Source organism: Populus nigra, chromosome 1 (assembly GCF_951802175.1).
Source record: "Populus nigra chromosome 1, ddPopNigr1.1, whole genome shotgun sequence".
NCBI lineage: Eukaryota > Viridiplantae > Streptophyta > Magnoliopsida > Malpighiales > Salicaceae > Populus > Populus nigra.
Window position 1 is genome coordinate 36,308,000 of NC_084852.1, and position 21,776 is coordinate 36,329,775.

The 21,776-nt window shown below is 32.1% G+C and overlaps 1 protein-coding gene across 1 annotated transcript; it reads left to right on the plus strand.

Annotated features, from left to right (window-relative positions):
* Positions 1-1,911: 1,911 nt before the first annotated feature.
* On the plus strand, positions 1,912-4,601 carry LOC133703568 (polygalacturonase QRT3-like). Its single transcript, XM_062128170.1, has 3 exons — positions 1,912-2,381; positions 2,505-2,756; positions 3,229-4,601. The coding sequence occupies exons 1-3, from the start codon at positions 2,151-2,153 to the stop codon at positions 4,234-4,236; spliced, it is 1,491 nt and encodes a 496-aa protein (XP_061984154.1). The 5' UTR covers positions 1,912-2,150; the 3' UTR covers positions 4,237-4,601.
* The last annotated feature ends 17,175 nt before the right edge of the window (positions 4,602-21,776 follow it).

Here is a 21,776-nt window from a genome sequence, read left to right on the forward strand (position 1 = left end):
TCAATTGTAGGAGTTGAGGGCGTAGATTTTTCATCAAATTAAAGCATAGAAAGTCTCATTTAATGAAAAGTAATTAGACCATTAATTCTGATGATAATATATTATAGTAACCCACAACAAAAGCACTTACTATACATTCTTTATGAAGAATCACAATACCGTACGTACGTTGAGTAATTTTATCTCAAAAAATAAAAAACATTTAATTACAAATCATTAATTCGTTTTATAATAATGATTTCTTAAATAAGTAGACTATAGGAATATATTGAGTAAATTTTAAGATGATACATGCACGTGGTTTTTTACGTCAAAGATTTTTAAATGGATTCATCAAAAAAGGAAAATATTTTAATTGGATCTTGACAACAAAAAAATTTCATTAATTTTCATTTTAATTCGTACAGTATACTTGCTAGTCAAATGAAGAGAGACTAGCGTTCAAACCCAAGTCCGATTAATGAATAGTTGGACTAGAAAAGAAAAATAAATGTTTTTCTATTAATTAATGAATAGATCCAAAGCCTCTCTTGTCGAGCAAGGATAGTCAGTCAACGAGTGGAATATTTTGCGAGGGAAGATTGGGGGTCATGCTACTAGTTAGATGGCTGAATAATAAAACTGTCACAGGTGAAAATTAGATAAAGATAAGTCGTTAATTCTTCTAGGTATCATTATAATTAGTCTTTAGGTTAATATATGTTAAATAATAATATAAATTATATCTTGGACTTTACTTAACAATTTAAATTATTGAATTGAAATGATTTTTTAACATGATATCAGAGTTTTGATGAACAAATGGTCATAAGTTCGAATCTCACTATCTCTATTTATTTGATAAAAAAATTAAGCATGAAATAGCGTGGATCTGTGTAAGTTTCAAATTTAAAGGGTTTTTACATGAGAATATATATTAAAAAATAATATAAATCATATCTTGAGATCTCACCTATCAACTTAAATTATTGGATTGAGATTATTTTTTAACATCACTTTTAGAAAATAGAAGAAAAATTCCAAGTTTAAAGATTTAAGAAATTGAAATAATATTATAGGAACAAATAGTGTATGCTTTAACCAAAAAATTGATTTAACTTCTACAATATTATTTTAACTAATTGAAATAATATTATAGTTTTAATATCAATTTAAGTTCTAATTTAATAAACAAAAATCAACTTTTGTTTTTCAATTAGAGGAAGAAAGATACTTTGCCAATAATTGTAATTTAATTTATTTAATATTTTGATGACTTCTAATATGAGAAACCAAAGTTTTTCTATAATTTTAATTGAATATCTTAACATTCAAATCTGGGTTCTTTTTCCTGGGTTTTCTATTTTGATTAAACTTTAAATCCCCACGTGTAGTTTTATTTTGTTGATGCGAAGACAATTAACATGCGCCACTCAATGTAACAAAACTGAACAGGAGGACAAAAATATAAACATTACTATTTACTAATATTTTTTTAATATTTTTTTGAAAAAAATATTTTTTTATATTAGCAGAACAAAACAATATTTAAACACATAAAAAATTAATTTAAAATAAAATAAAAAAATATATAAATGTTTTCAAAAAAAAATTTTAAAACAAAAAACAAACCTATTCTAAGAGTAAACTTGTTCATTGGCAATATCAATAGAAAAACAGAATGTCTTGTACGTATCAAGTAATCTTGAGCCAGGAGATATTCCCCTAGCATCACCGAATTGCCTTGTTTTGTAAAAATACTCTAATATTTTTTTTTAACAGAATGTCAAGCTTGCACGGATCATGAAGTAAGAAGGTGGTAACTTGCCCTCTAATTTTCTTTCAGAGAGAGGAAGAATTGTTTCAAAAGAATTCATTTACATTGCCTAATTCTAATCTCATGTATTAAAAACAAGCCAGCCAGCCAACCAGCACAGGAAGAAGGGAAGACCAAACGTAGGTGCCCACATGTATGATGCCTGGATGAAAAGAAATTCTTGCATTTTCTTACAAAATCCTAGTTACGCCCTTCTCTTTCCATGTTCTGACTTGTCTCTCTCCCCCTCCTTTTTCCTCCTCCCTCTCCCTAACTCTTTGTATATAAATATATACACGAGTGCTTTGTTATTTCTCAGCAACTTCTCTTTAACATAGCAAAGAGCATCGAAGAGATGGAGCCAGCAATGCAAGGAAAAATGTTCACGATTCTTATGGGGTTGGCTGGTTTGTTCATTGTTCATGTCAATGGAGAGACTTCTCTTCCGCTTGATCATCAAAAACTCATTAGTGATGGTCGTTATCATGATCAAATGCAAAAAATGCAAGCTTTCAAGCACTCTTTGTTAACTCGTCGACAACTGGCCACTCCCCCAATCTCTTCCTCTCCAGCTCCGGCACCACAGGTAAAACTACGTATAGTGCTTGGTTAATTAATCTAATTGGTTGGTTCTTTCTTGGTAAAGAAAATAATTGTTTGCATAGAGCGTGGTAAGTACTTATTGTTGATAGTTGTTGTGATGATGCAGGCTATGCTCCAGCCAACTGGGTCTCGTCCGCGTGTATACCAGGTGACATCATACGGTGCAGATCCAACAGGGAAAGTAGACAGCACGGAGGCACTCTTAAAAGCTATAGCAGATGCGTTTAATGGTCCCAGTGAAGGGTTCTTGATGAAGGGAATCACTAATCTCGGTGGCGCACACATTAATCTTCAAGGTGGAAATTACTTGATCAGCAAACCTCTGCGACTGCCGGCTGCTGGAGCTGGGAACCTTATGGTACGCCTACCTCCACAAAGATTTCTGAATTTCCTATAGAAATACAATCTATGTCACTCCTGGCTTGTTTGTTTTACTTGTGTGAATCTGTCATCATACATTTTGCTAAAGTAATCATAAGGGTAACCCAGGTGGCAGGACAGGCTTCGGCTTCTAAGATTGGTACAAGTGAGTCAACATTTTGTACGACTCCAGCTTGTGATCGATCTATTTTCTACTTCTAGATGTTTTTCTGTTTTGAATGGTTAATCTATTTCTAATGTGGACTTGGAAAATATGCATAACTTGGAGTGAAAAAAGACACCTCTCCTGGAAGCTTGAACGTTGATTTTTATGACTCTGTTAATTTATTTTCTTTCTTGTGGGTGCAATTTCTGATATCAAGCTGGTTGTAGACTATGCCAACTACATGTATCAATTTTGATTTTTTGGAAGACTTACGACCGGTTTATTATCATTTTTTGGTGACCAGATTAGCGGAGGGACATTAACAGCATCGGATGATTTCCCAACAGACGGATACCTTATTGATCTATCAGCCTCATCATCGTCTTCATCGTCCTATAACTACGAGTATATAACTATTAAAGACCTCATGCTGGACTGCAAGTTTAGGGGAGGAGGCATTTCAGTTATAAACTCACTTCGGACTAGCATAGATAATTGTTACATCACACATTTCAACACTGAAGGAATTTCAGTCCAAAATGGCCACGAGACCTACATCCGCAACTCCTTCCTTGGACAGCATATTACTGCAGGTGGCGATCCGGGCGAAAGGAAATTTTCAGGCACTGCAATTAACCTAATGGGAAACGATAATGCTGTTACAGATGTGGTTATATTTTCAGCTGCTATAGGAGTAATGGTTTCCGGTCAGGCTAACACACTTTCTGGTGTACATTGTTATAATAAGGCAACAGGTTTTGGTGGCACTGGAATTTATTTGAAGCTGCCAAGTCTGACACAGACCCGGATTGTGAATTGTTACTTGGATTACACTGGCATTGTTGCTGAAGACCCAGTGCAGCTTACAATCTCTAGCTGTTTTTTCCTTGGTGATGCATTCATCCTCCTCAAATCAGTTAATGGTTTGGCAAAGGGAATCAACATTGTTGATAACATGTTTGCTGGATCTGACAAGGGGATTGAGATTGTTCAGTTGGACCAATCAAAAGGCCCTTTTAAGAAGATTGATCAAGTTGTGGTGGATAGGAATAATGTAGAGGGGATGAATCTGAAGGCAACGGCTGCAAGAGGTTCTGCGCAAGGGAATGGCACTTCATGGACTGTAGACTTCAGTCCAGTTCTATTGTTTCCTAACCTTATCAATCATGTACAATACTCATTAAGTTCAAGTGGCACGAAGTTTCCCAGCCATGCTTTAAGGAATGTTTCTCAAAACCGTGTTGTGATTGAGTCCGATATCGCCGTGGCGGCAAGAGTTTTCGTCATGGTGGAGCAGGGCAGCACAAGTTGAAGCTGACTTGTTTTCAGGGTTTACAGCAATCCGAAAGGACAATTGTGAATAGGAGAGAAGCTTGACCCTTATTCATAGACTGAACAAGTTTCCGTCGAGTTTCCTGCTGGATATTTTCTATTACTTCAACTCACAAATTATAATACGACAGCAAGAATTATGTTCTATCCTGGCTTCTGCAATTAGACCATCCCTTGCCTGATTTGCTCACGATAAATTCGCTTCATTATATTTTATTTTTTTCTCCTCGAAAATGATTTTCCCTCCGACCAATTGCTGCGGTCCACATGTGAAACAGGACATTAAGAACTACCGAATTAATGTTGAAAATGTGTGAACTAAATATGAGAAAATAATAAAAAAAACGTGCCTTCATACATATTATGAAAACTATCAGTTGAAATTGATTTTTGACCGCTCTTTCTCTTTGACAATAACTAACAATCATGCCTTCTTCTTCTCCTACTCCTCCTCTCTTATTATTATTATTCTATTATATACTTCGATCTATGCAACTCCAACTCTTTATTTCTCCTTGGTTCTGGGATTGAATTAAAAGTACCTATTTGATATTTTTATTAAATTTATTTTAATATATTAATCTTAAAATTTTTTGACCCAACTTTTTATTTAACCTGTGTTTAAAACTAACTCGTATGAAAATTGTCTATATTTCAATCAACTTGATATGTTAAAAAACAACTTGGATGATCGATTATGATTTGGTATTTTTATTTTTAATATGATATTTTTTTTAATATCGAGACAACAACATATTGAATCAATTCAGTTTTTGTGGATTAACTCGTCAAACTCACACTCTGGATTATGAACTCTACTAAATTCAAAATTTTATTTTTTATTTAATGATATTATAACAAAAAAAAAGATATTTACAAAACTAAACATTAACTACATGTCGAGATATTTTTTTTAAATTGCGATAATTTTATAAAAAATAAATTATAATATTACTTCAAAATCAATAAAATATTAAAGTATGAAATTAAAAAAAATAATGAATAAAAACATGGAATATAGATTTTTTTTTAAAAAAAAGATGGATAGAGAAACAGGACATTAAGAACTACCGAATTAATGTTGAAAATTTGGGCACCAAGAAAATGATTCGATGACAAACCATTAAAGAGCTAATAAAAAAATATAGATAGAGAAACTGAGAAGTTAAAAGAACTGGCGTCCAGTGGGCCTCTAAAACACGTGTACTAAAAACACAAGCTCCAAGCTTCAATCGGTTGATTTTCTTCTTTTTTTTTAAGAGGAAAATTACTCCTAGCATTGATAAAAATTATATTCATCTATTGGATTTTAAAAAATTATAATTTATATGAATAAAAATTAAAAAATATAAATAAATAAATGAAATACCCACACTTCTACTACTACTACTATTACTACTACTACTACTGTTGTTACACACTTCAATCTATGCAGCTCCACCTTTTTATCCTCAGAAATTGACTATAAGCGAAATATAGATTTTCTTTTTTAATTTTCTAGAATATTCAATATTAATACTAATAATAAAAAAAAGTCATGAAAAATGTGTTTTTAGAATACTTGAAACGAGCTTCACGGCGCTGTCATCACAAGACGACATTTGGAAGTAGCTTATTGAATGATTTATTGGCGCGCGTCAACAATCTTGAAAATGTCAAGAGAAAAATCTTAGATCTGAAGAATTTGGTTGGCCTAACCAAGCTGTCTAACGTTGATAGTTTGAGTTAGATTGAACCTCAGAGTCTGTCAATGTGAGCCTGTTTTCACGGACCGTTGCTATTTTTGATGGACATTAGTTAAAGTTGGTGAGCCTACCCAATTTGATAACGGACTCTGTGCAATGCGAACATTAGATACATACTCATGAATGAATTGGAAACCACCAGGAGCACGGCGAAATTAAGAAGCTTCCAATCGACTAAACTCAATGGTAATTATCGATTTTAAATAAAAAAAATAAAATAATTTATTATCAATTATTTATATTTAAAGATTAAATATAATATCTAAAAGCACCTCACGATCCTCTAAATATTAGATTATAAGTGATTTGACTTAACATTTTAGTTATTAATTTTTCATTGTAATTATTATCTCTTCATTAACAATGTTTTGAGTTACACGTTATACCATTAAGAATATGTTTGATAGTGTGGTAGTGGTTGCTTTTTAAATAACTTTTCGTGTCGAAATACATGCCAATTATTTTTTTTATTTTTTTAAAATCATTTTTGACATCAGCACATCAAAACAATCCAGAACATACAAACCATATTAAATTTTAGCAAAAAAAATTGAATTTTAGTGATCTCAAGTCTAAGGATCACTTACACAACCTTCACGTGAACTTTTTCTACAGACACAAGTTATCTTTCCATATAAAATTTTTATGTAGGTCAATTCAATATACATGTCACCTGATAAACACCTACATATTAGTTTTAGGTATCTCTCATACTCTAATTTATGAGAACATCTGGTTTTTTTCATAAAGAAAATAGCATAACATGTATCAATCTTAATGACTCTAATTTGAAAAAACTTTTTGTTTAAAATTAATAGTTTTTTTTATGTTTTAAAATTATTTTGATTTGTTAATATTAAAAATAATTTTTGTTTAAAATATTATTTTGATATATTTTTAAATAAAATATATTTTAAAAAACAATCGTTACCGCAATTCTAAATATTAGCTCAGTGTCATTATCATGCTTTTCTTTTTTATTGCTAAATATCATGGTTCCAACACAACATTTTCAATTGTAGAAGTTGAGGGCGTAGATTTTTCATCGAATTAAAGCATAGAAAGTCTCATGTAATGAAAAGTAATTAGACTATTAATTCTGATGATAATATATTATAGTAATCCACAACAAAAGCACTTACTATACATTCTTTATGAAGAATCACAATACCGTACGTACGTTGAGTAATTTTATCTAAGAAAAAAACCATTTACAAATCATTTTGGAATTAGGAGGTTATTTTTAAGGACTTTATAACTTAAATTCAAAAATGGTTTGTTATCCATGAAATTGAGGGTTTTAATTCTAGCTTATGTTTATTTTTTCATAATATTCAATTAAATTTTAAAAGCTGATGGGTTTTCTTTCAATGACTTTAAAATCTTAATTTAAAATAGTTTATATTTCTAATTTAAAGAATATTTATTTCTTACCCTGCAAGTGTAAATTCTAATAAGCTGCCAAGAGAAGAAAAAGATTTCATACATGTAAATGAAAAAAAAAATCTTAATAAAATGAAAAGAGAGTTTTAAATAATACTTGGAATCAAGATTTTTTCCAATATAATTGTTATTTATTGTTTTTATCCAAACCAATTGAAATATCATTTTATAATTTTTAATTTAAGATATATATTGAATATTTTTTTATTTATTTACATATAAAATCAGAAGGAAGGAAATAAAAAAAATTGTCTTTGATATGAGATAAATTCTTCTTGAGGTCCTTAGAATTGTTTAAAATTTGTTAGTAACGTATTAGTTGATTATATGTAATTTACATCTTTATTATTTTCAAGCAGGTATTTTTTAATAAATATATTAAATCATAAGGGAGCCGGTGGCTGCTAGTATTATTTTTCGTATTAAATCATATATTTTTAGTGTGTTATTTTTTAATAAATATATTACATCTTTATAACGTATTATAGTTGCTAAGACTTTCTTTTTCTCAAAAACGAGTTTGCTTGGAGGTTATGTCATGGAGCTGGTGGCTGCTAGTATTATTTTTCGTGTGTTATTTTTTTTAAAAAATATTTTTTTATTAAAAAAAACAAAGTGTGAATCTGTGATCGTACATTTTGCTTCAATAATCAAAAGGGTCGACGTGACGATCTGAAATTAACCGACGTGGCAGGACAGGCTTCTAGGATTATCGATCTATTTTCTACTTCCAGATATTTTGCTGTTTTGAATGGTTGATCTATTTCTAAGATGGACTTGGAAAATATGCATGACTTGGAAAGCAAAACGACACCTCCCCTGGAAGACTGTGTTGTGATTGAGTCCGACATCGCGGTGGCGGCGAGAGTTTTCGTCATGGTGGAGCAGGGCAGCACAAGTTGAAGCTGACTTGTTTTTAGGGTTTACAGCAATCCGAAAGGACAGTCGTGAAAAGGAGAGAAGCTTGACCCTTATTCATAGACTGAACAAGTTTCCGTCGAGTTTCCTGCTGGATATTTTCTATTACTTCAACTCACAAATTATAATAATACGACATAAGCAAGAATTATGTTCTATCCTGGCTTCTGCAATTAGACCATCCCTTGCCTGATTTGATCACGATAAACTCACTTCATTATATTTTATTTTTTCCTCTTCGAAAATGATTTTCCCTCTGACCAATTGCTGTGGTCAACATGTGAAACAGGAAATGAAGAACTACAGAATTAATGTTGGAAATTTGTGCACTAAATATGAGAACTGTCGGTTGAAATCGATTCTTGATCGCTCTTTCTCTTTGACAATAACTAACAATCATGCCTTCTTCTCTTCTCCTATCTCTCTTATTATTATTGTTATTCTTGGATTATATACTACAATATATGCAGCTCCAACTCTTTATCTCTCTTTGTATTTTGAATTTAAACGCGAAGTAATTATTTGATATTTTTATTAAATTTAATCTAATATATTAATCTTGAGATCTTTTTACTCGACTCTTTATTTAATCTGAATTTGAAACTAACCTGCATGGAAGTTGTTCATACTTAATTCAATCAAATTGGTATATCAAAAGACAATTTAAATAATCGATAAAAAATATGGTTTGAATTTTTTTTTAATATAATATTTTTTTTTAATATTGAGACGACAACATATTGGATCAATCATGTCTTCGCAAAATAATTTGTCAAACCCACAACCTAGATTATAGACTTCACTGAGTTTAAAAAACTTATTTATTAAAATTATTTTTTATTTAAAAATATTATAATAGAAATAGACGCTTACAAAATTAAACATCAACTAAATATCATGATATTTGTTTGAGATTGTGACAACTTTATAAAATACAAACCAAAATAAATTATGATGACCACTTTAAAATGAATAAAATATTAGAGAATGAAATTAAAAAAAAAAATTATGAATAAAAAACATAGAAGATAATTTCTTTTTTAAAAAAAGAATAGAATAAAAAAAAGAGTCTACTATCCTTTTTTTTTTAGTATAGTAGTTAATTTATAATTAAATTGAAAACTTCATCTCATATAATTAGACAAAAAAAATTAAATAAAAAAAACTAAGGGGTCAATTTTAGAAAAACTAAAAAAACTAAAAACAAAAAAGAAGTTAGGTACTTCACGGTTCATATAAACACTAAAGCACTATCATATAATCACTGAAGCCCCATCACATAATCCAAGATCCAAGTCTTTTAGTTTGTTTAGGTAATTTACAAAGGTCATTTTGATTTATCTTCAATTTCGATGTAAAACACAAGAATTTGGAAGACATGTCCTTAGGCTTGTGAAATGATTTATTGACGTCAACAATCTTGAAAATGCTAAGAGAACAAGGAGAAATATTTGGTTGGCCTAACCAAGGTGTCTAATCATGAACGAATTGGGAACAACCTGGAGCCTCCAATTTCGAAGCCTAAGGCCATGTCTTCCAAATTCTTGTGTTTGAACGAAAGTTTACATTCGATGCAGCTTTTTATATATTTAGATTAATTTCCTTTTATTTTAAACCTCAAATAAATGACGATATATTTATAAATAATTATTTTCTTGTATTCTTCTTTCGAAAACAAATCTGAGAAGATGGCTATACTGCTATTGATATTTTGACACTACATCATTAAACAGCTTTACCGACGAACTACTTTTGTTGGTGAAAGGAATGAAATTCATCAGTGAAATAATTACCGATGGCCTCACCGATAAAACACGTCCGTCGGTATATCAGTCGTCGGTAACTCAAATTGTCATCGCTAAGTCTGTCGTAAATAAAAAAAACACCCACCGATAGAACACCGACGGTCTTACAGACGGATACGCGCGCGCCAAAAAAAAAGTTTCCCTTGGGAACATTACCGAAGGAATAAATCCGTCTGTAATTTCAACGGTAATTACCGACAACATATCCGTCGGTAATTATAGCATGGCTGGTAATTGTTTGGCAACTCTCTGTGAAATACCGACGGATATTATCCGTTGGTATATCCATCTGTATTTAATCACCGACGGATAGATTCCGTCGGTAATTATGGCATGGCTGGTAATTGTTTGGCAACTCTCTATGAATACTGACGGATATTATCCGTCGGTACGTATTTAAAATATATATAAAAAATAATTTATTAATAGTAAAAAACCTTAATAAACAAATAAAAATGGATTAAACATTAAAAATATAAAAGTAATGTTAAATAATATTCATTACAAATTTAATGTGTTTAAAAAACAAAATTAAACTAGAATAGCGGCGGAGCTGGAGGAGGAGGAGGAGGAGGCTGGTTGTTCCCGGGACCATACGGCCAAAAAGAAGCTGCACAAGTATCGTCACCCATCTTTGATCTCATCTCCATGACTATTTGATGGAGCTCATCATAATTCATCGAGAGTTGTTGATATTGTTGTTTCAATGCAATGAACTCCTCAGACTGGGTGTTCGATACTGATGGAGAGCTTCCAACAGTTGAGACACTATGACCCGAATGCAAGTTTTCAGCTGTAGTGTTGGAGAGCCTGTAGACCCGATTTTTATCGGGTCTACCAGACGATCCCGTCTCCATCCACAAATCTGGATCGAAATCTGGATGGGTCGACGGATTATCCCCATATCTCTCCCTCAACTGGCTATTATAGGTCTCCTGAAAATTCCGTCGGTAAAAAAATCATCAAATGCAATTCAAGAAATTAATAACTTACAAAATAAAATGAATGAACGAACATACCACGAAGTGCTGAGCACGGTTGTCCACGAACTGCTGCACCCCCTTTTGGCGGTCTTGACTCCACACATGCGTCTCTACAAACAGCTCCATAGGACTCGGTTCACGTCCAAGAGACGCAGCCTGTAAGGAAAAAATAGGTTGAAAGTTAAATATATTATAAGGAACAACAAATTAATTAACAATATATTTCATTAAAATTAATCTTACCATCCGCTTTGCATGTGTGTTGAATGAGACGGATTCGCCAGTATGCGTGGTCACCGCATCATGAATTTGCCGGTTCTGGTTGTCGGCGCCGGACTGTGAGCGCCGTGAGAACCGCTCTGAGGTCACGTGCTCAATATATGCCGTCCATATTTCCCCCGAGATGAATGGCGGTTTGAATTCCTGCCAAACCGCCACCTCATTCCATCCTTCAAGACCGTTATCCCTCGCATGTCTTTTTGATTTTTTTTTGGTGTCATACCAAAAATCACGCAACCTACTTTCATAGTAACAAATTAGAATTTAAAATATAAAATTATAAAACAAAAATAAAAATTATTTTCGATGTTACCTAGTTGCCGCGTGATTCTCCCATACCCTCCTCACAACATTGTTGTCCGCCCTATCCCACTCAAATTTGTTTTCTGTATATAAATAATTCATATAAAATAAAAATAGTACAAGATATAAAATTATAAAAATCATTTATTAAAAATAAGCTGGAAATTAAAAATTTACGCCGACCTGAAATCGCTTAAACCATGCATTGATATTAGGTTTCCACTCAGGATGTCTGGAAACCTGGCTCCATTGAAACAATGGAATCTCTATCGACGATTTAAACGCCAATGTTATAGTCCTTGCAGCCTCAATGTTTGTGAACCTGAAATTAAATAAAAGTAGTAATATTAATTAGTTGTTCATAAATTATGTTATAAGTGTGTGTGTGTGTGTGTGTGTGTGTGTGTGTGTGTGTCTGTATATATATATATATAACTAAAACCTAAACAAACTTACATTGAGAGGTCATCCTTCCATTATGCCTGGTACTTGCGGGTGAATTGACCCCGCTGTGAAGGCACACCGCTTCTGCGCTGTGAAACCGCGCTAGAAGAGGCAGCATCACTAGTTGGCGTAGATTCCTCGTCGTGATCAGCACCTAAGGATACGTCCTCCTCGCTGCTAGAAGAACTAGCTGCAACCGTCTTCTGACGACATGCTATAGATTTCATTCTACACATATACACAAATTTATACGAATAATTACATAATTAACTTTGATTATTTTAAAAAAAATTCGACAGAGTCTCCCCTATACTGGGGGGTCCCAAGTTATCGACAAAATCATATTACACTTCCAATTTTATTTCACATCCCGATCCAATCATCCTGGATCTCAACCCAACTCATCATCATCAACACAACATTTTATTCAATAACATCATATAATGATATTCAAGTAAAAGAATCAATTTCAACTATGAACATTCATTGTTAAATTGGTACTTAGAGTTACAAACATTAGATTAAAGTCATACATTCAAATTTACGGATTAATATTACATTTCAAGTTTTAGGAGACAAGACTCTTAATTTATAAATAATTACATGGTCAAAAGCAAAAGCTAACTAAATCAATATCATTCCTAACACGATCAACCCTAATGGACCTCAAAATAGAAATTAATGTGTACACATAAATATAAAAAATGTAATAACAAGCAATAACAATGACATGTAAACAATAATATCCTAAATTAAGATAAACTAATTAAATGTAATTCTATATATATAAATTAATATTTTTAACATAAATTCAACAATAACAATTATAGCAATACAAACAATTATATCCTAAATTAAGATAAACTAATTAAATGTAATTCTATATATATAAATTAACATTTTTAACATAAATTCAACAATAACAATTATAGCAATACAAACAATAATATCATAAAATTAATAAATAAAATTAAAAAACTAAAAAACACTACACAAAACAACATAAACACAAAACAAACAATACAAAAAACTAAAAAACACTATATCAATTCAAAATAAATTTGGGAATAAAAAATGCTTACCTTAATAGTGTGTTGAATGTAAGATTTTATCTACAAACAATACACAAAACAAAAAACACTAAAAAAAATAATCATAATTAAAATAAAAAAAAACAAAGATAAAGAAAAAAGAATACATACCTTTTAAAACTACAACCAAAACAATAAAATCCCTTCTAAAAGCTAAATATAAACCGAGAGGAGAAGAGAAATGGAGAAGAAGAGAAACGGAAACAGAGAAGAAAATGAACCAATTGGGGGGGTTATATATACCAATTTTTCCGACGGTATTACCGATGGAAATTAATTGTTGCCGGTGGCATTAAATTCCATCGGTAATACCGTCAGAAATTAATTGAAATGCGCATCAAAAAAAGTTTGAAAATCCCACCAGACTTTTTGATCCATCGAAAACTCCGTCGGTATTTGTGCAGACGGACACGTGTCAGACATGCGTGGGCTTCAGGATGTGCGTACATCCGTAGGTGATTCTGTCGGTATTTGACGTCGGTATACCCATCGGTGAGTGTGGCACAATCCCATAATTTTTTTTCAACTCTCTGTGAAATATCGACGGATTATTTTCCGTCGGTGATTGTGGCACAATCCCGTAATTTTTTTTCAACTCTTTGTGAAATACCGACGGGTTATTTTCCGTCGGTAAAGCCGTCGATGATGGTGGCACATCCCGTAAATTTTTTGCAACTCTCTGTGAAATATCAAAGGGTTATAGTCCGCCGGTAAAGCCGTCGGTGAAACTGTAAATTTTTCTTATTTTTTTTTATATAACCCTGTCACAAAATCTTGAATTGCAATCTTACAGCACACACAACACAATAACAAGGGCTGACAATTAAAGAAGAATAAATATTTCATGTTTCAAATTATTACATTATAAAATAAGGCTTTATAACATGTTTAGTTAGTCGGAATTTTCATTTTCGTTCTCTATTGAATTGTTATCATCAGCTTCAACGCACTCTTCAATTTTGTTATCATCTTCTTCAACAACATTTTTTTTCCCCACTAGTAGAGCTCAGAATAACATTCAACTCCTCTGCGTCAACATCAACAAGACAATCATTGAAAACATGAAAATTTGAATTTTCTTCTAAGTCAATCGACGGAGCAACTCGGTATAGTTCAACCAACTCACTAGCTTGAAAGACTTCATCTATCACACTTGTGTCTTCGTTCTCATCATGAACAACCTCGACACGACCCTAGGTTTTGTTTTTAAAACGGATAACCAATCAACTCTTGATCGGTCCTTTCTAAAGGAAGGAGTGTATGTGTAATAAACTTGTTGGTATTACTTTGCGAAAACAAAGACGTCGTTTACGTTGCGGTGTCTAGCTTTTGAGTTGATTTCAACGAGACCATAGTGAGGATCTACTCTGATTCCTCTATCAGTTGTGTCATACCAATAGCATTTGAATAAAAACACTCTATTTTGCTCGCTATGATATTGCAGTTCGATGACCTCTTCCAATCTACCGTAGTAGTCAACTTCAAACTCACTAGAAGTCGACCCCTTAATACAAACACCACTGTTGTATGTCTTTCTTCCATGCCCGTATTCTTCAGTATGAAAGACATATCCATTGACAAAATACCCGTTATAGCACTTGACTTTTCTTTCAGGGCCCAGACATAGTAAAGACAGTGAAATAGCAGCACTACCTCCTATTTGATAAACCTAGCTTGTAAATTAAATACAACAATAATCAATAAACGGATATTATGTAACATTGACTACAATTAATTACATTGCAAGAGATAATGAGTTTGTGATAGGACTTACATGTGTTCTAAACCATGTGGTAAATTGTTCATCTTGTAATTGAAAGATCTGGGATTCGGTCAGCTGTGAGTTATTGGACAGTAAGTATCGTCGATGTTGCCTGCAAGGTTGTTCCAAATTATATGAGTGTATGGTATCACAAAATATAAATAGTACACTCTTGACAAAGTTTAAGTCGAACATCTACTTACTTAATAAAAGGTCTCAGCTCATCACAGTTAAATAGAACATAATTGTGTGCTTGTCTGAACTCTATTTCAGACAAATATCTTCCCCTCACGGCATTTTTAGGTGTGGGTCATCCAGGATTGGAGAATATTGACAAGTTCCCACTTGAATGCACTTCACCACCATCATCATGCCATGGAACAGGTTTATCCTCTTTCTCAAATGAGGAAATAGTATGAGATAAATGTTGAGATCTCCTCAACAATATACGCTTCACATATTGACGCCTCAACATGCACCTTATTCTTAACCTTTTTTTAAGATTGAACAAGTACCTGCATATATATATATATATATATATATATATATATATATATATTATCAATTAAAAACATTAAAATAAAAATAAAAACATTTATCAATGTCATAGTAATTGTAATATCTAACCTCTCGAATGGATACATCCATCTGTACTGGACCGGTCCTCCAACTTTTACCTCAAACGGTAAATGTACGAGTAGATGCTCCATTGAGTCAAAAAATGATGGAGGGAATATCATCTCAAGTTTGCATATTGTCTCGACAATATTCTTTTCAAGCCTTTCAATGTGATCAACATTCAACTTGCTGGAGCATATATCTCTGAAGAAATGACAAATCTCCGTTAGTGCATCCCATATCCCCTTTGACAACAAATCACGAAAAGCTAATGGGATGAGTGTTTGCATAAACACATGGCAGTCATGACTCTTCATTCCATATAATCTGCATTCCTCCGTATTAACCAGCCTTGATATGTTCGAGGCATGTCCATTGGGGAAATGCAGACTCTTAAGCCATTTGTAGACTAATAGTTGTGCGTTTTTCTCTAGCACGAAGCTTGTTCTTGGTTTTGCGACCCGTGACCCATCATAAACCAACTCCATAATTTTACGGTTACAGAACAAAGCTACATCCAATCTAGCCTTGATGTTGTCCTTTGTTTTCCCTTTCACATCCATGACGGTGTTGAAAATGTTCTCAAACATGTTCTTTTCAATGTGCATGACGTCAAGGTTATGGCGGAGAAGATTGGTCTTCCAATAAGGAAGCTCCCAAAACATACTTCGCTTCACCCAATTATAGGTCAAACCAAAACCAGAAAATTTCTGCTTACCTGATTGGAGACCAAACATAATTTCACCGTACTCTGACACAACATCAAACAATTTTTCACCGGAAAGACGCGGGGATGCAACTTCATTTTCAACTCTGCCAACAAAAAAATTCTTTATGTTCTTTCTGTACCTGTGGTTATGTGGCAAGAAACGACGGTGACAGTAAAAAAAAAAGCTTTACCCTCGTTTGTTAGCGTGAATGCCTTGTTGTTCTCCATACAGTATGGACATGCTAGCTTTCCATGCGTGCTCCAACCAGAAACCATTCCATAAGCTGGGAAATCATTGATAGTCCAATCAAAGCCGCTCTCGTAACAAAATTTTGTTTCCTCGAGATGTCATAAGTCAAAGCTCTAGAGGACCACAACTGCGTCAACTCATCAATCAACGGACGAAGACAAACATCTATATTCCGATCCGGACTGCTCGGACCTGGTATGACCATAGATAAAAACATGAACTCCGGCCTCATACACATCCCTGATGGCAAGTTATAAACCGTCAGTATGACCGACCAACAAGAATAAGGAGCAACAAATGACCCGAATGGGTTGAATCCATCTGTACACAACCCAAAACGCATGTTCCTTGATTCAGCTGAAAAGTGAGGATGCATATTGTTAAAGTGTTTCCAGGCTTCACCTTCAGAAGGATAACCATCACTCCATCAACCGCATAGTGTGATTGGTGCCTTGTCATGTGCTTAGCAGTCCTTGATGACATGAATAACCTCTACAGTTTAGGTGTGATTGAGAAGTATCTAAGTTTTTTATATGTCACGAGAGTCTTCCCTCTACCAGTTCTGGGTTTGTAACGGGAATGCCCGCATGTCATGCACTCGGTCATCTCAGCATTTTCAAGGTAATATAACATGCAGAAGTTATGGCATATATCAATTTTCTGGTATCCTAAATCGAGGGGTTTCATCATGGACTTGGCAGCATAGAAGTTCTATTTCAACCTGTTCCCTTCAGGTAAAATGCTTCTCGTCCATTCAATAATCTTGTCATAACCGGCCTCACTCAACCCGTGATCTGACTTGATGGTGAACACCTATGGTACGGCTGATAATTTATTATGGTTTATGCAGCCATCTCATAATGGTTCGTCAGAATCTCTCAACAGATCAAAAAACCTTGCTGCATCTGCATTAGGTTCTTCTTCTACAATTGGACATTCCCTGACATTACCTTCACTCAATCTCATTGCATCCATAACCATATTCCTGTAAGGATTATTGTTCTCATTTCCAACTTCATGCATGTTGCTAGCACTAGAAGTTGACCCAACCACCTGTTCTTCCATGCTCTCATCAGGAACAAATAGTTCTCCGTGAGCATACCAACACAGGTAATCTTCCATGAACCCTTTGGTTAGAAGATGCATCGTTACAACATCTTGATGCAGAAAATTTAAATTTTTACACTTCCTGCATGGACATCTAATACCGCCATCAGTAAAATTCCTCGGAATAGATGTTGCAAAATTAATAAAACCCTGGACACCGTTTCAATAATCCATCCTTCGCAATCCTTGGGGTGAGTCCCGATACATCCATGAACGATCATCCATGACTTCTATTGAACCTCTATAAAACATAACAAAAATATTGGTTTTTCCCGACATTATCCAACAAACTAAAACAACACTTATGTTAAATATTCATTATCAATTATCAACTATCAACGTTCATACATACAAATTTATACATATATAAATTTACAGAAATCACAACTTCAAAATAGAATTGATAACAATTAAACAAGACTCGTTAAACAAGCTATTAATTATTTATTTCATCACAACGACACATTTAATTCGGTGTAATTCAAATAAAATTTCAAAAATTTACAAACAAATATAATTTAAAAAAATCTAAAACAAACTATAACAACTATAAAATTATACATTCATACTACAAGTTTCTTTGACAAATAACAATTAAACAAGTACAAACGTTAACAAAATACATATACTAAAACAATAAAATTCACAATTAAATATTAAAACTAAAAAGGATAGATTTACTTACAAAAAAATGATAAAATCTACAAGAAACGGATATTGTGACCACGTACAAGATATAAGAAACTTGAGTGCTCGTGTTGAGAATAGTAGAGAGTTGGGATGGGTGTTTGGCTCCAGTTTGGGAGGGGAGCTGCAGTTTGGGAGGGGAGAGGTGGGATGGGAAAGAAGAAGAAGGAGAAACAGAGGAAGAGAGTGTCGGCAGAGAGGTGGGTATATAATGGTTTTTTTCAATGGAATCACCGACGAATTATTTCCGTCGGTGCTTCCATCAGTGATTCCGTCGGTGACAATGTCACGTCACTGTATGACTATCTCAGTTTGAATTCCTTGGTAATTCCGTCAGTAAAATCGTCTGACATCACCATGTCATTGCATATTTCCAGACAAACTATATGCCCCATCGGCAAAACGGTCGGTATATACCGACAGATTTTGAGACGGAATTATTTCCATCGGTAATTATTACCGATGGAAAATTTCTGTCGGTAATTCCGTTGGTCTTCTCCGGTTTTCTGGTAATGTGATATATTTGTTTATATCTTGTAATTTTAGAGATTACTGTTAAGATTTAAGATATACAATTAAGTAAAGAATTAATAAAGTTTATTTACATCTCATATATATTTACAAACTAATATTTTTGTGAAAAATTAATTTTTTCTATGTTTTAGATCGTTTTGATACGTTAATCTCAAACATAATTTTTTTTTAAAAAAATTATGTTGATGTATTTTAACATGAAAAATACTTTAAAAAGTAACCGTAAGTGTTCCAAATAAACCCTAAAACATACAATGAAGTCAAATATGAAACATTTATCCATGTAAATTAATCCAATCAAATAAATCATCATGTCATTATAAAATTTCATGTAGGCTTAGATTATAACTCATAATTAATTTAAATTACTTTATGATGGGACTAGCATTTAAAAAAAAATATTCTAGGACTTTGTGCAACTAGATTAGTAATTTTTTTATCAACAAAATATTTCTATCACATCCTAATCAACCACTTAAATATATATTGACATAAACACACATATGTATAATATTTATAATTTTATCATTTAATATACATACATGCATACATACTTCAAATATATATTAACTATTTTATTTTTTATTAAATAATAAATAATAATTAGATAATGGATGCCCAAAACCTGATAAATAATTTATAGATATCTACATCTCTTATTTGATGGGTAATGAATAGAGTATAAATATCCAGAAATTTAATCCGTGAGTACCCATTGTGATCCCTAATAATTATCCTATGGGGTTGAATTATTACATTTCCATAATTAATTACAATTGTTTATGTCATTAACTTTATATGACAAAATTTAATGTCATTAGACCTTTTCATATGTTATGGCTATTACTTAATTACTCAAATATAAAATTAATTATGACATCAAATTTTTTTATCAAACTTTATGTCAATTATCAATTCCTTATGTCATTTGAAATTTCTTGACGATCTGATTTATGTAAAAAAGATTTTAAAAAAAGAGTCACTATCTAATTTTATGGTAACTAGAAAACTTAAGTAGTCTTTAAAGATTTATAGTTAATGGGTTGGTTATGCTAAAGAAAAGATGAAAAATCACCCTACAATATCTTATCTAAGGTAAGTTATTCGTGTTTATTTTTAAATATTATATATCTATTGTGTTTACATGTTAATAATTTACCAAAATTAGATGCTTGTGTTTATTGTTGGAGGTAAAAGGTTTGTAGGATGTAAGACAGTGATTTGGTATCGAAGTCTAGCAACATGGTTTAATCCTTACTTTTAAAATACGAGCATGAGGTCCAGAATAATTATAAATGATAAATTGGGCTTTGACCCATTTTCTTTGGTTATTTTTATTTTTTTAATGTAAAGTTTTGACTTCGTTGGGACATAACTTTTTTAAGGATTTTACCATACTTGGGTTAATTATTTGGTAAAAGCAAAACCTTATGTTTTTTTTTTTAAACCATAGAGTTTCAACTTGATAGAAACATAACTCTTTTAATGATTATACCACTCACATGATACTCTTTGATAAAAACAAAACTTTTATTTACATATTTTTTCACATAAAACAAGGTTATATTTATTATTTTTTATGACAAAACTCAACTTCACGGGGACAAAACCCTTTTAATGATTATACCGTCTGCTTATTGATTCTTTGGTGAAAATAAAATTTTATTTGCACATCTTTTTATCAAAAACAAAATCAACTCTTTAGATGAAAAAAATTATTTTTTGAGGAAATAACCCTTTTAAGAATTATATCATCTCCAATTCTAAGATGATCAATCCACATCATGCAAGGAAGTACACATAATCAAATCAAAAACAAATTTATTCATGCTAAAACAAAAGTATAATAATGAATTCACATCATCAACCAACCAAGCAAACCAATCTTCATCGTCAGCCACATTTATTTTAACTACACAATAAAAATTATTTAAAATAGACAAATATTTATTCAGGAATTGAGGTTGACCTTATGGAATAATTGGAATTAGATAGGAGTTGAACTTAGGTTGATAGTGGTGTAGAGTCACCATCTCCTTGTTCTCCTGTGGAACTATAGTAAATATTGAAGTTCAAGTAACATGCTGGCTAACTTCACATGTAGTCAGCTCATCGTTTTCAACATATCATTTACATTCAAATCATAACTTCATTATCACCGTCCTCATTATGGATAAGAGGAATTGGATTTTCAAGAACATATAATATTTTTTCTTGTTTGAAAACAATTTTTATATTTTGGTATTAGTCCAAGAAGTTTGGTTTAGTCAATTTATTAGCATAATGTTATGTAGGGATATATTTATTTGTATTTACGGTAATCTATCAACCTATTCATGTAAAGATAGCGAGTATTCGTTTCATACATAAATATTTATAACCAAATTTAGATAAGATCTTTAATCATAATTTGATCTCCCACTTTTTTCCTGCAAATTAATAGCTCTCAATATTAATTTGGGAAATCTTGCTTAGATCTTTTAGTGGGTTAGGATCCTATTTAATTTATGTAACTTTAAGTAACTCAAAAATCAAAATAAATTAAATTAGGTGTATAACATGGCTTATCAATCACATTTTTATGTGACTTGTAGATTAGTTAGGTGATTACTCTTTATCTAAATATATTATATATGTTTCACTTTACTACTGCCTCTAATCTTATATGATTATATGTAACTCATCTAAATCATATAAATTAGTTAAGTATGATCTAATTTTATAGCATTAAACATATTCAATTAATGGTAACATTGGATAGCTCAACAAGTTATCTATGAATAGAACTTTGTTTTATGCATATAAAATCGGAAGGTAATTAATCATGTTCTCAACATATAAT

Bases quoted from the DNA above. Each gene is read 5' to 3' on its own strand.
- LOC133703568 (XM_062128170.1), top strand. From the start codon at position 2,151: ATGGAGCCAGCAATGCAAGGAAAAATGTTCACGATTCTTATGGGGTTG. The intron at 2,382-2,504 runs GTAAAACTACGT...GTGATGATGCAG, and splicing joins CTCCAGCTCCGGCACCACAG to GCTATGCTCCAGCCAACTGG. The intron at 2,757-3,228 runs GTACGCCTACCT...TTTGGTGACCAG, and splicing joins CTGGAGCTGGGAACCTTATG to ATTAGCGGAGGGACATTAAC.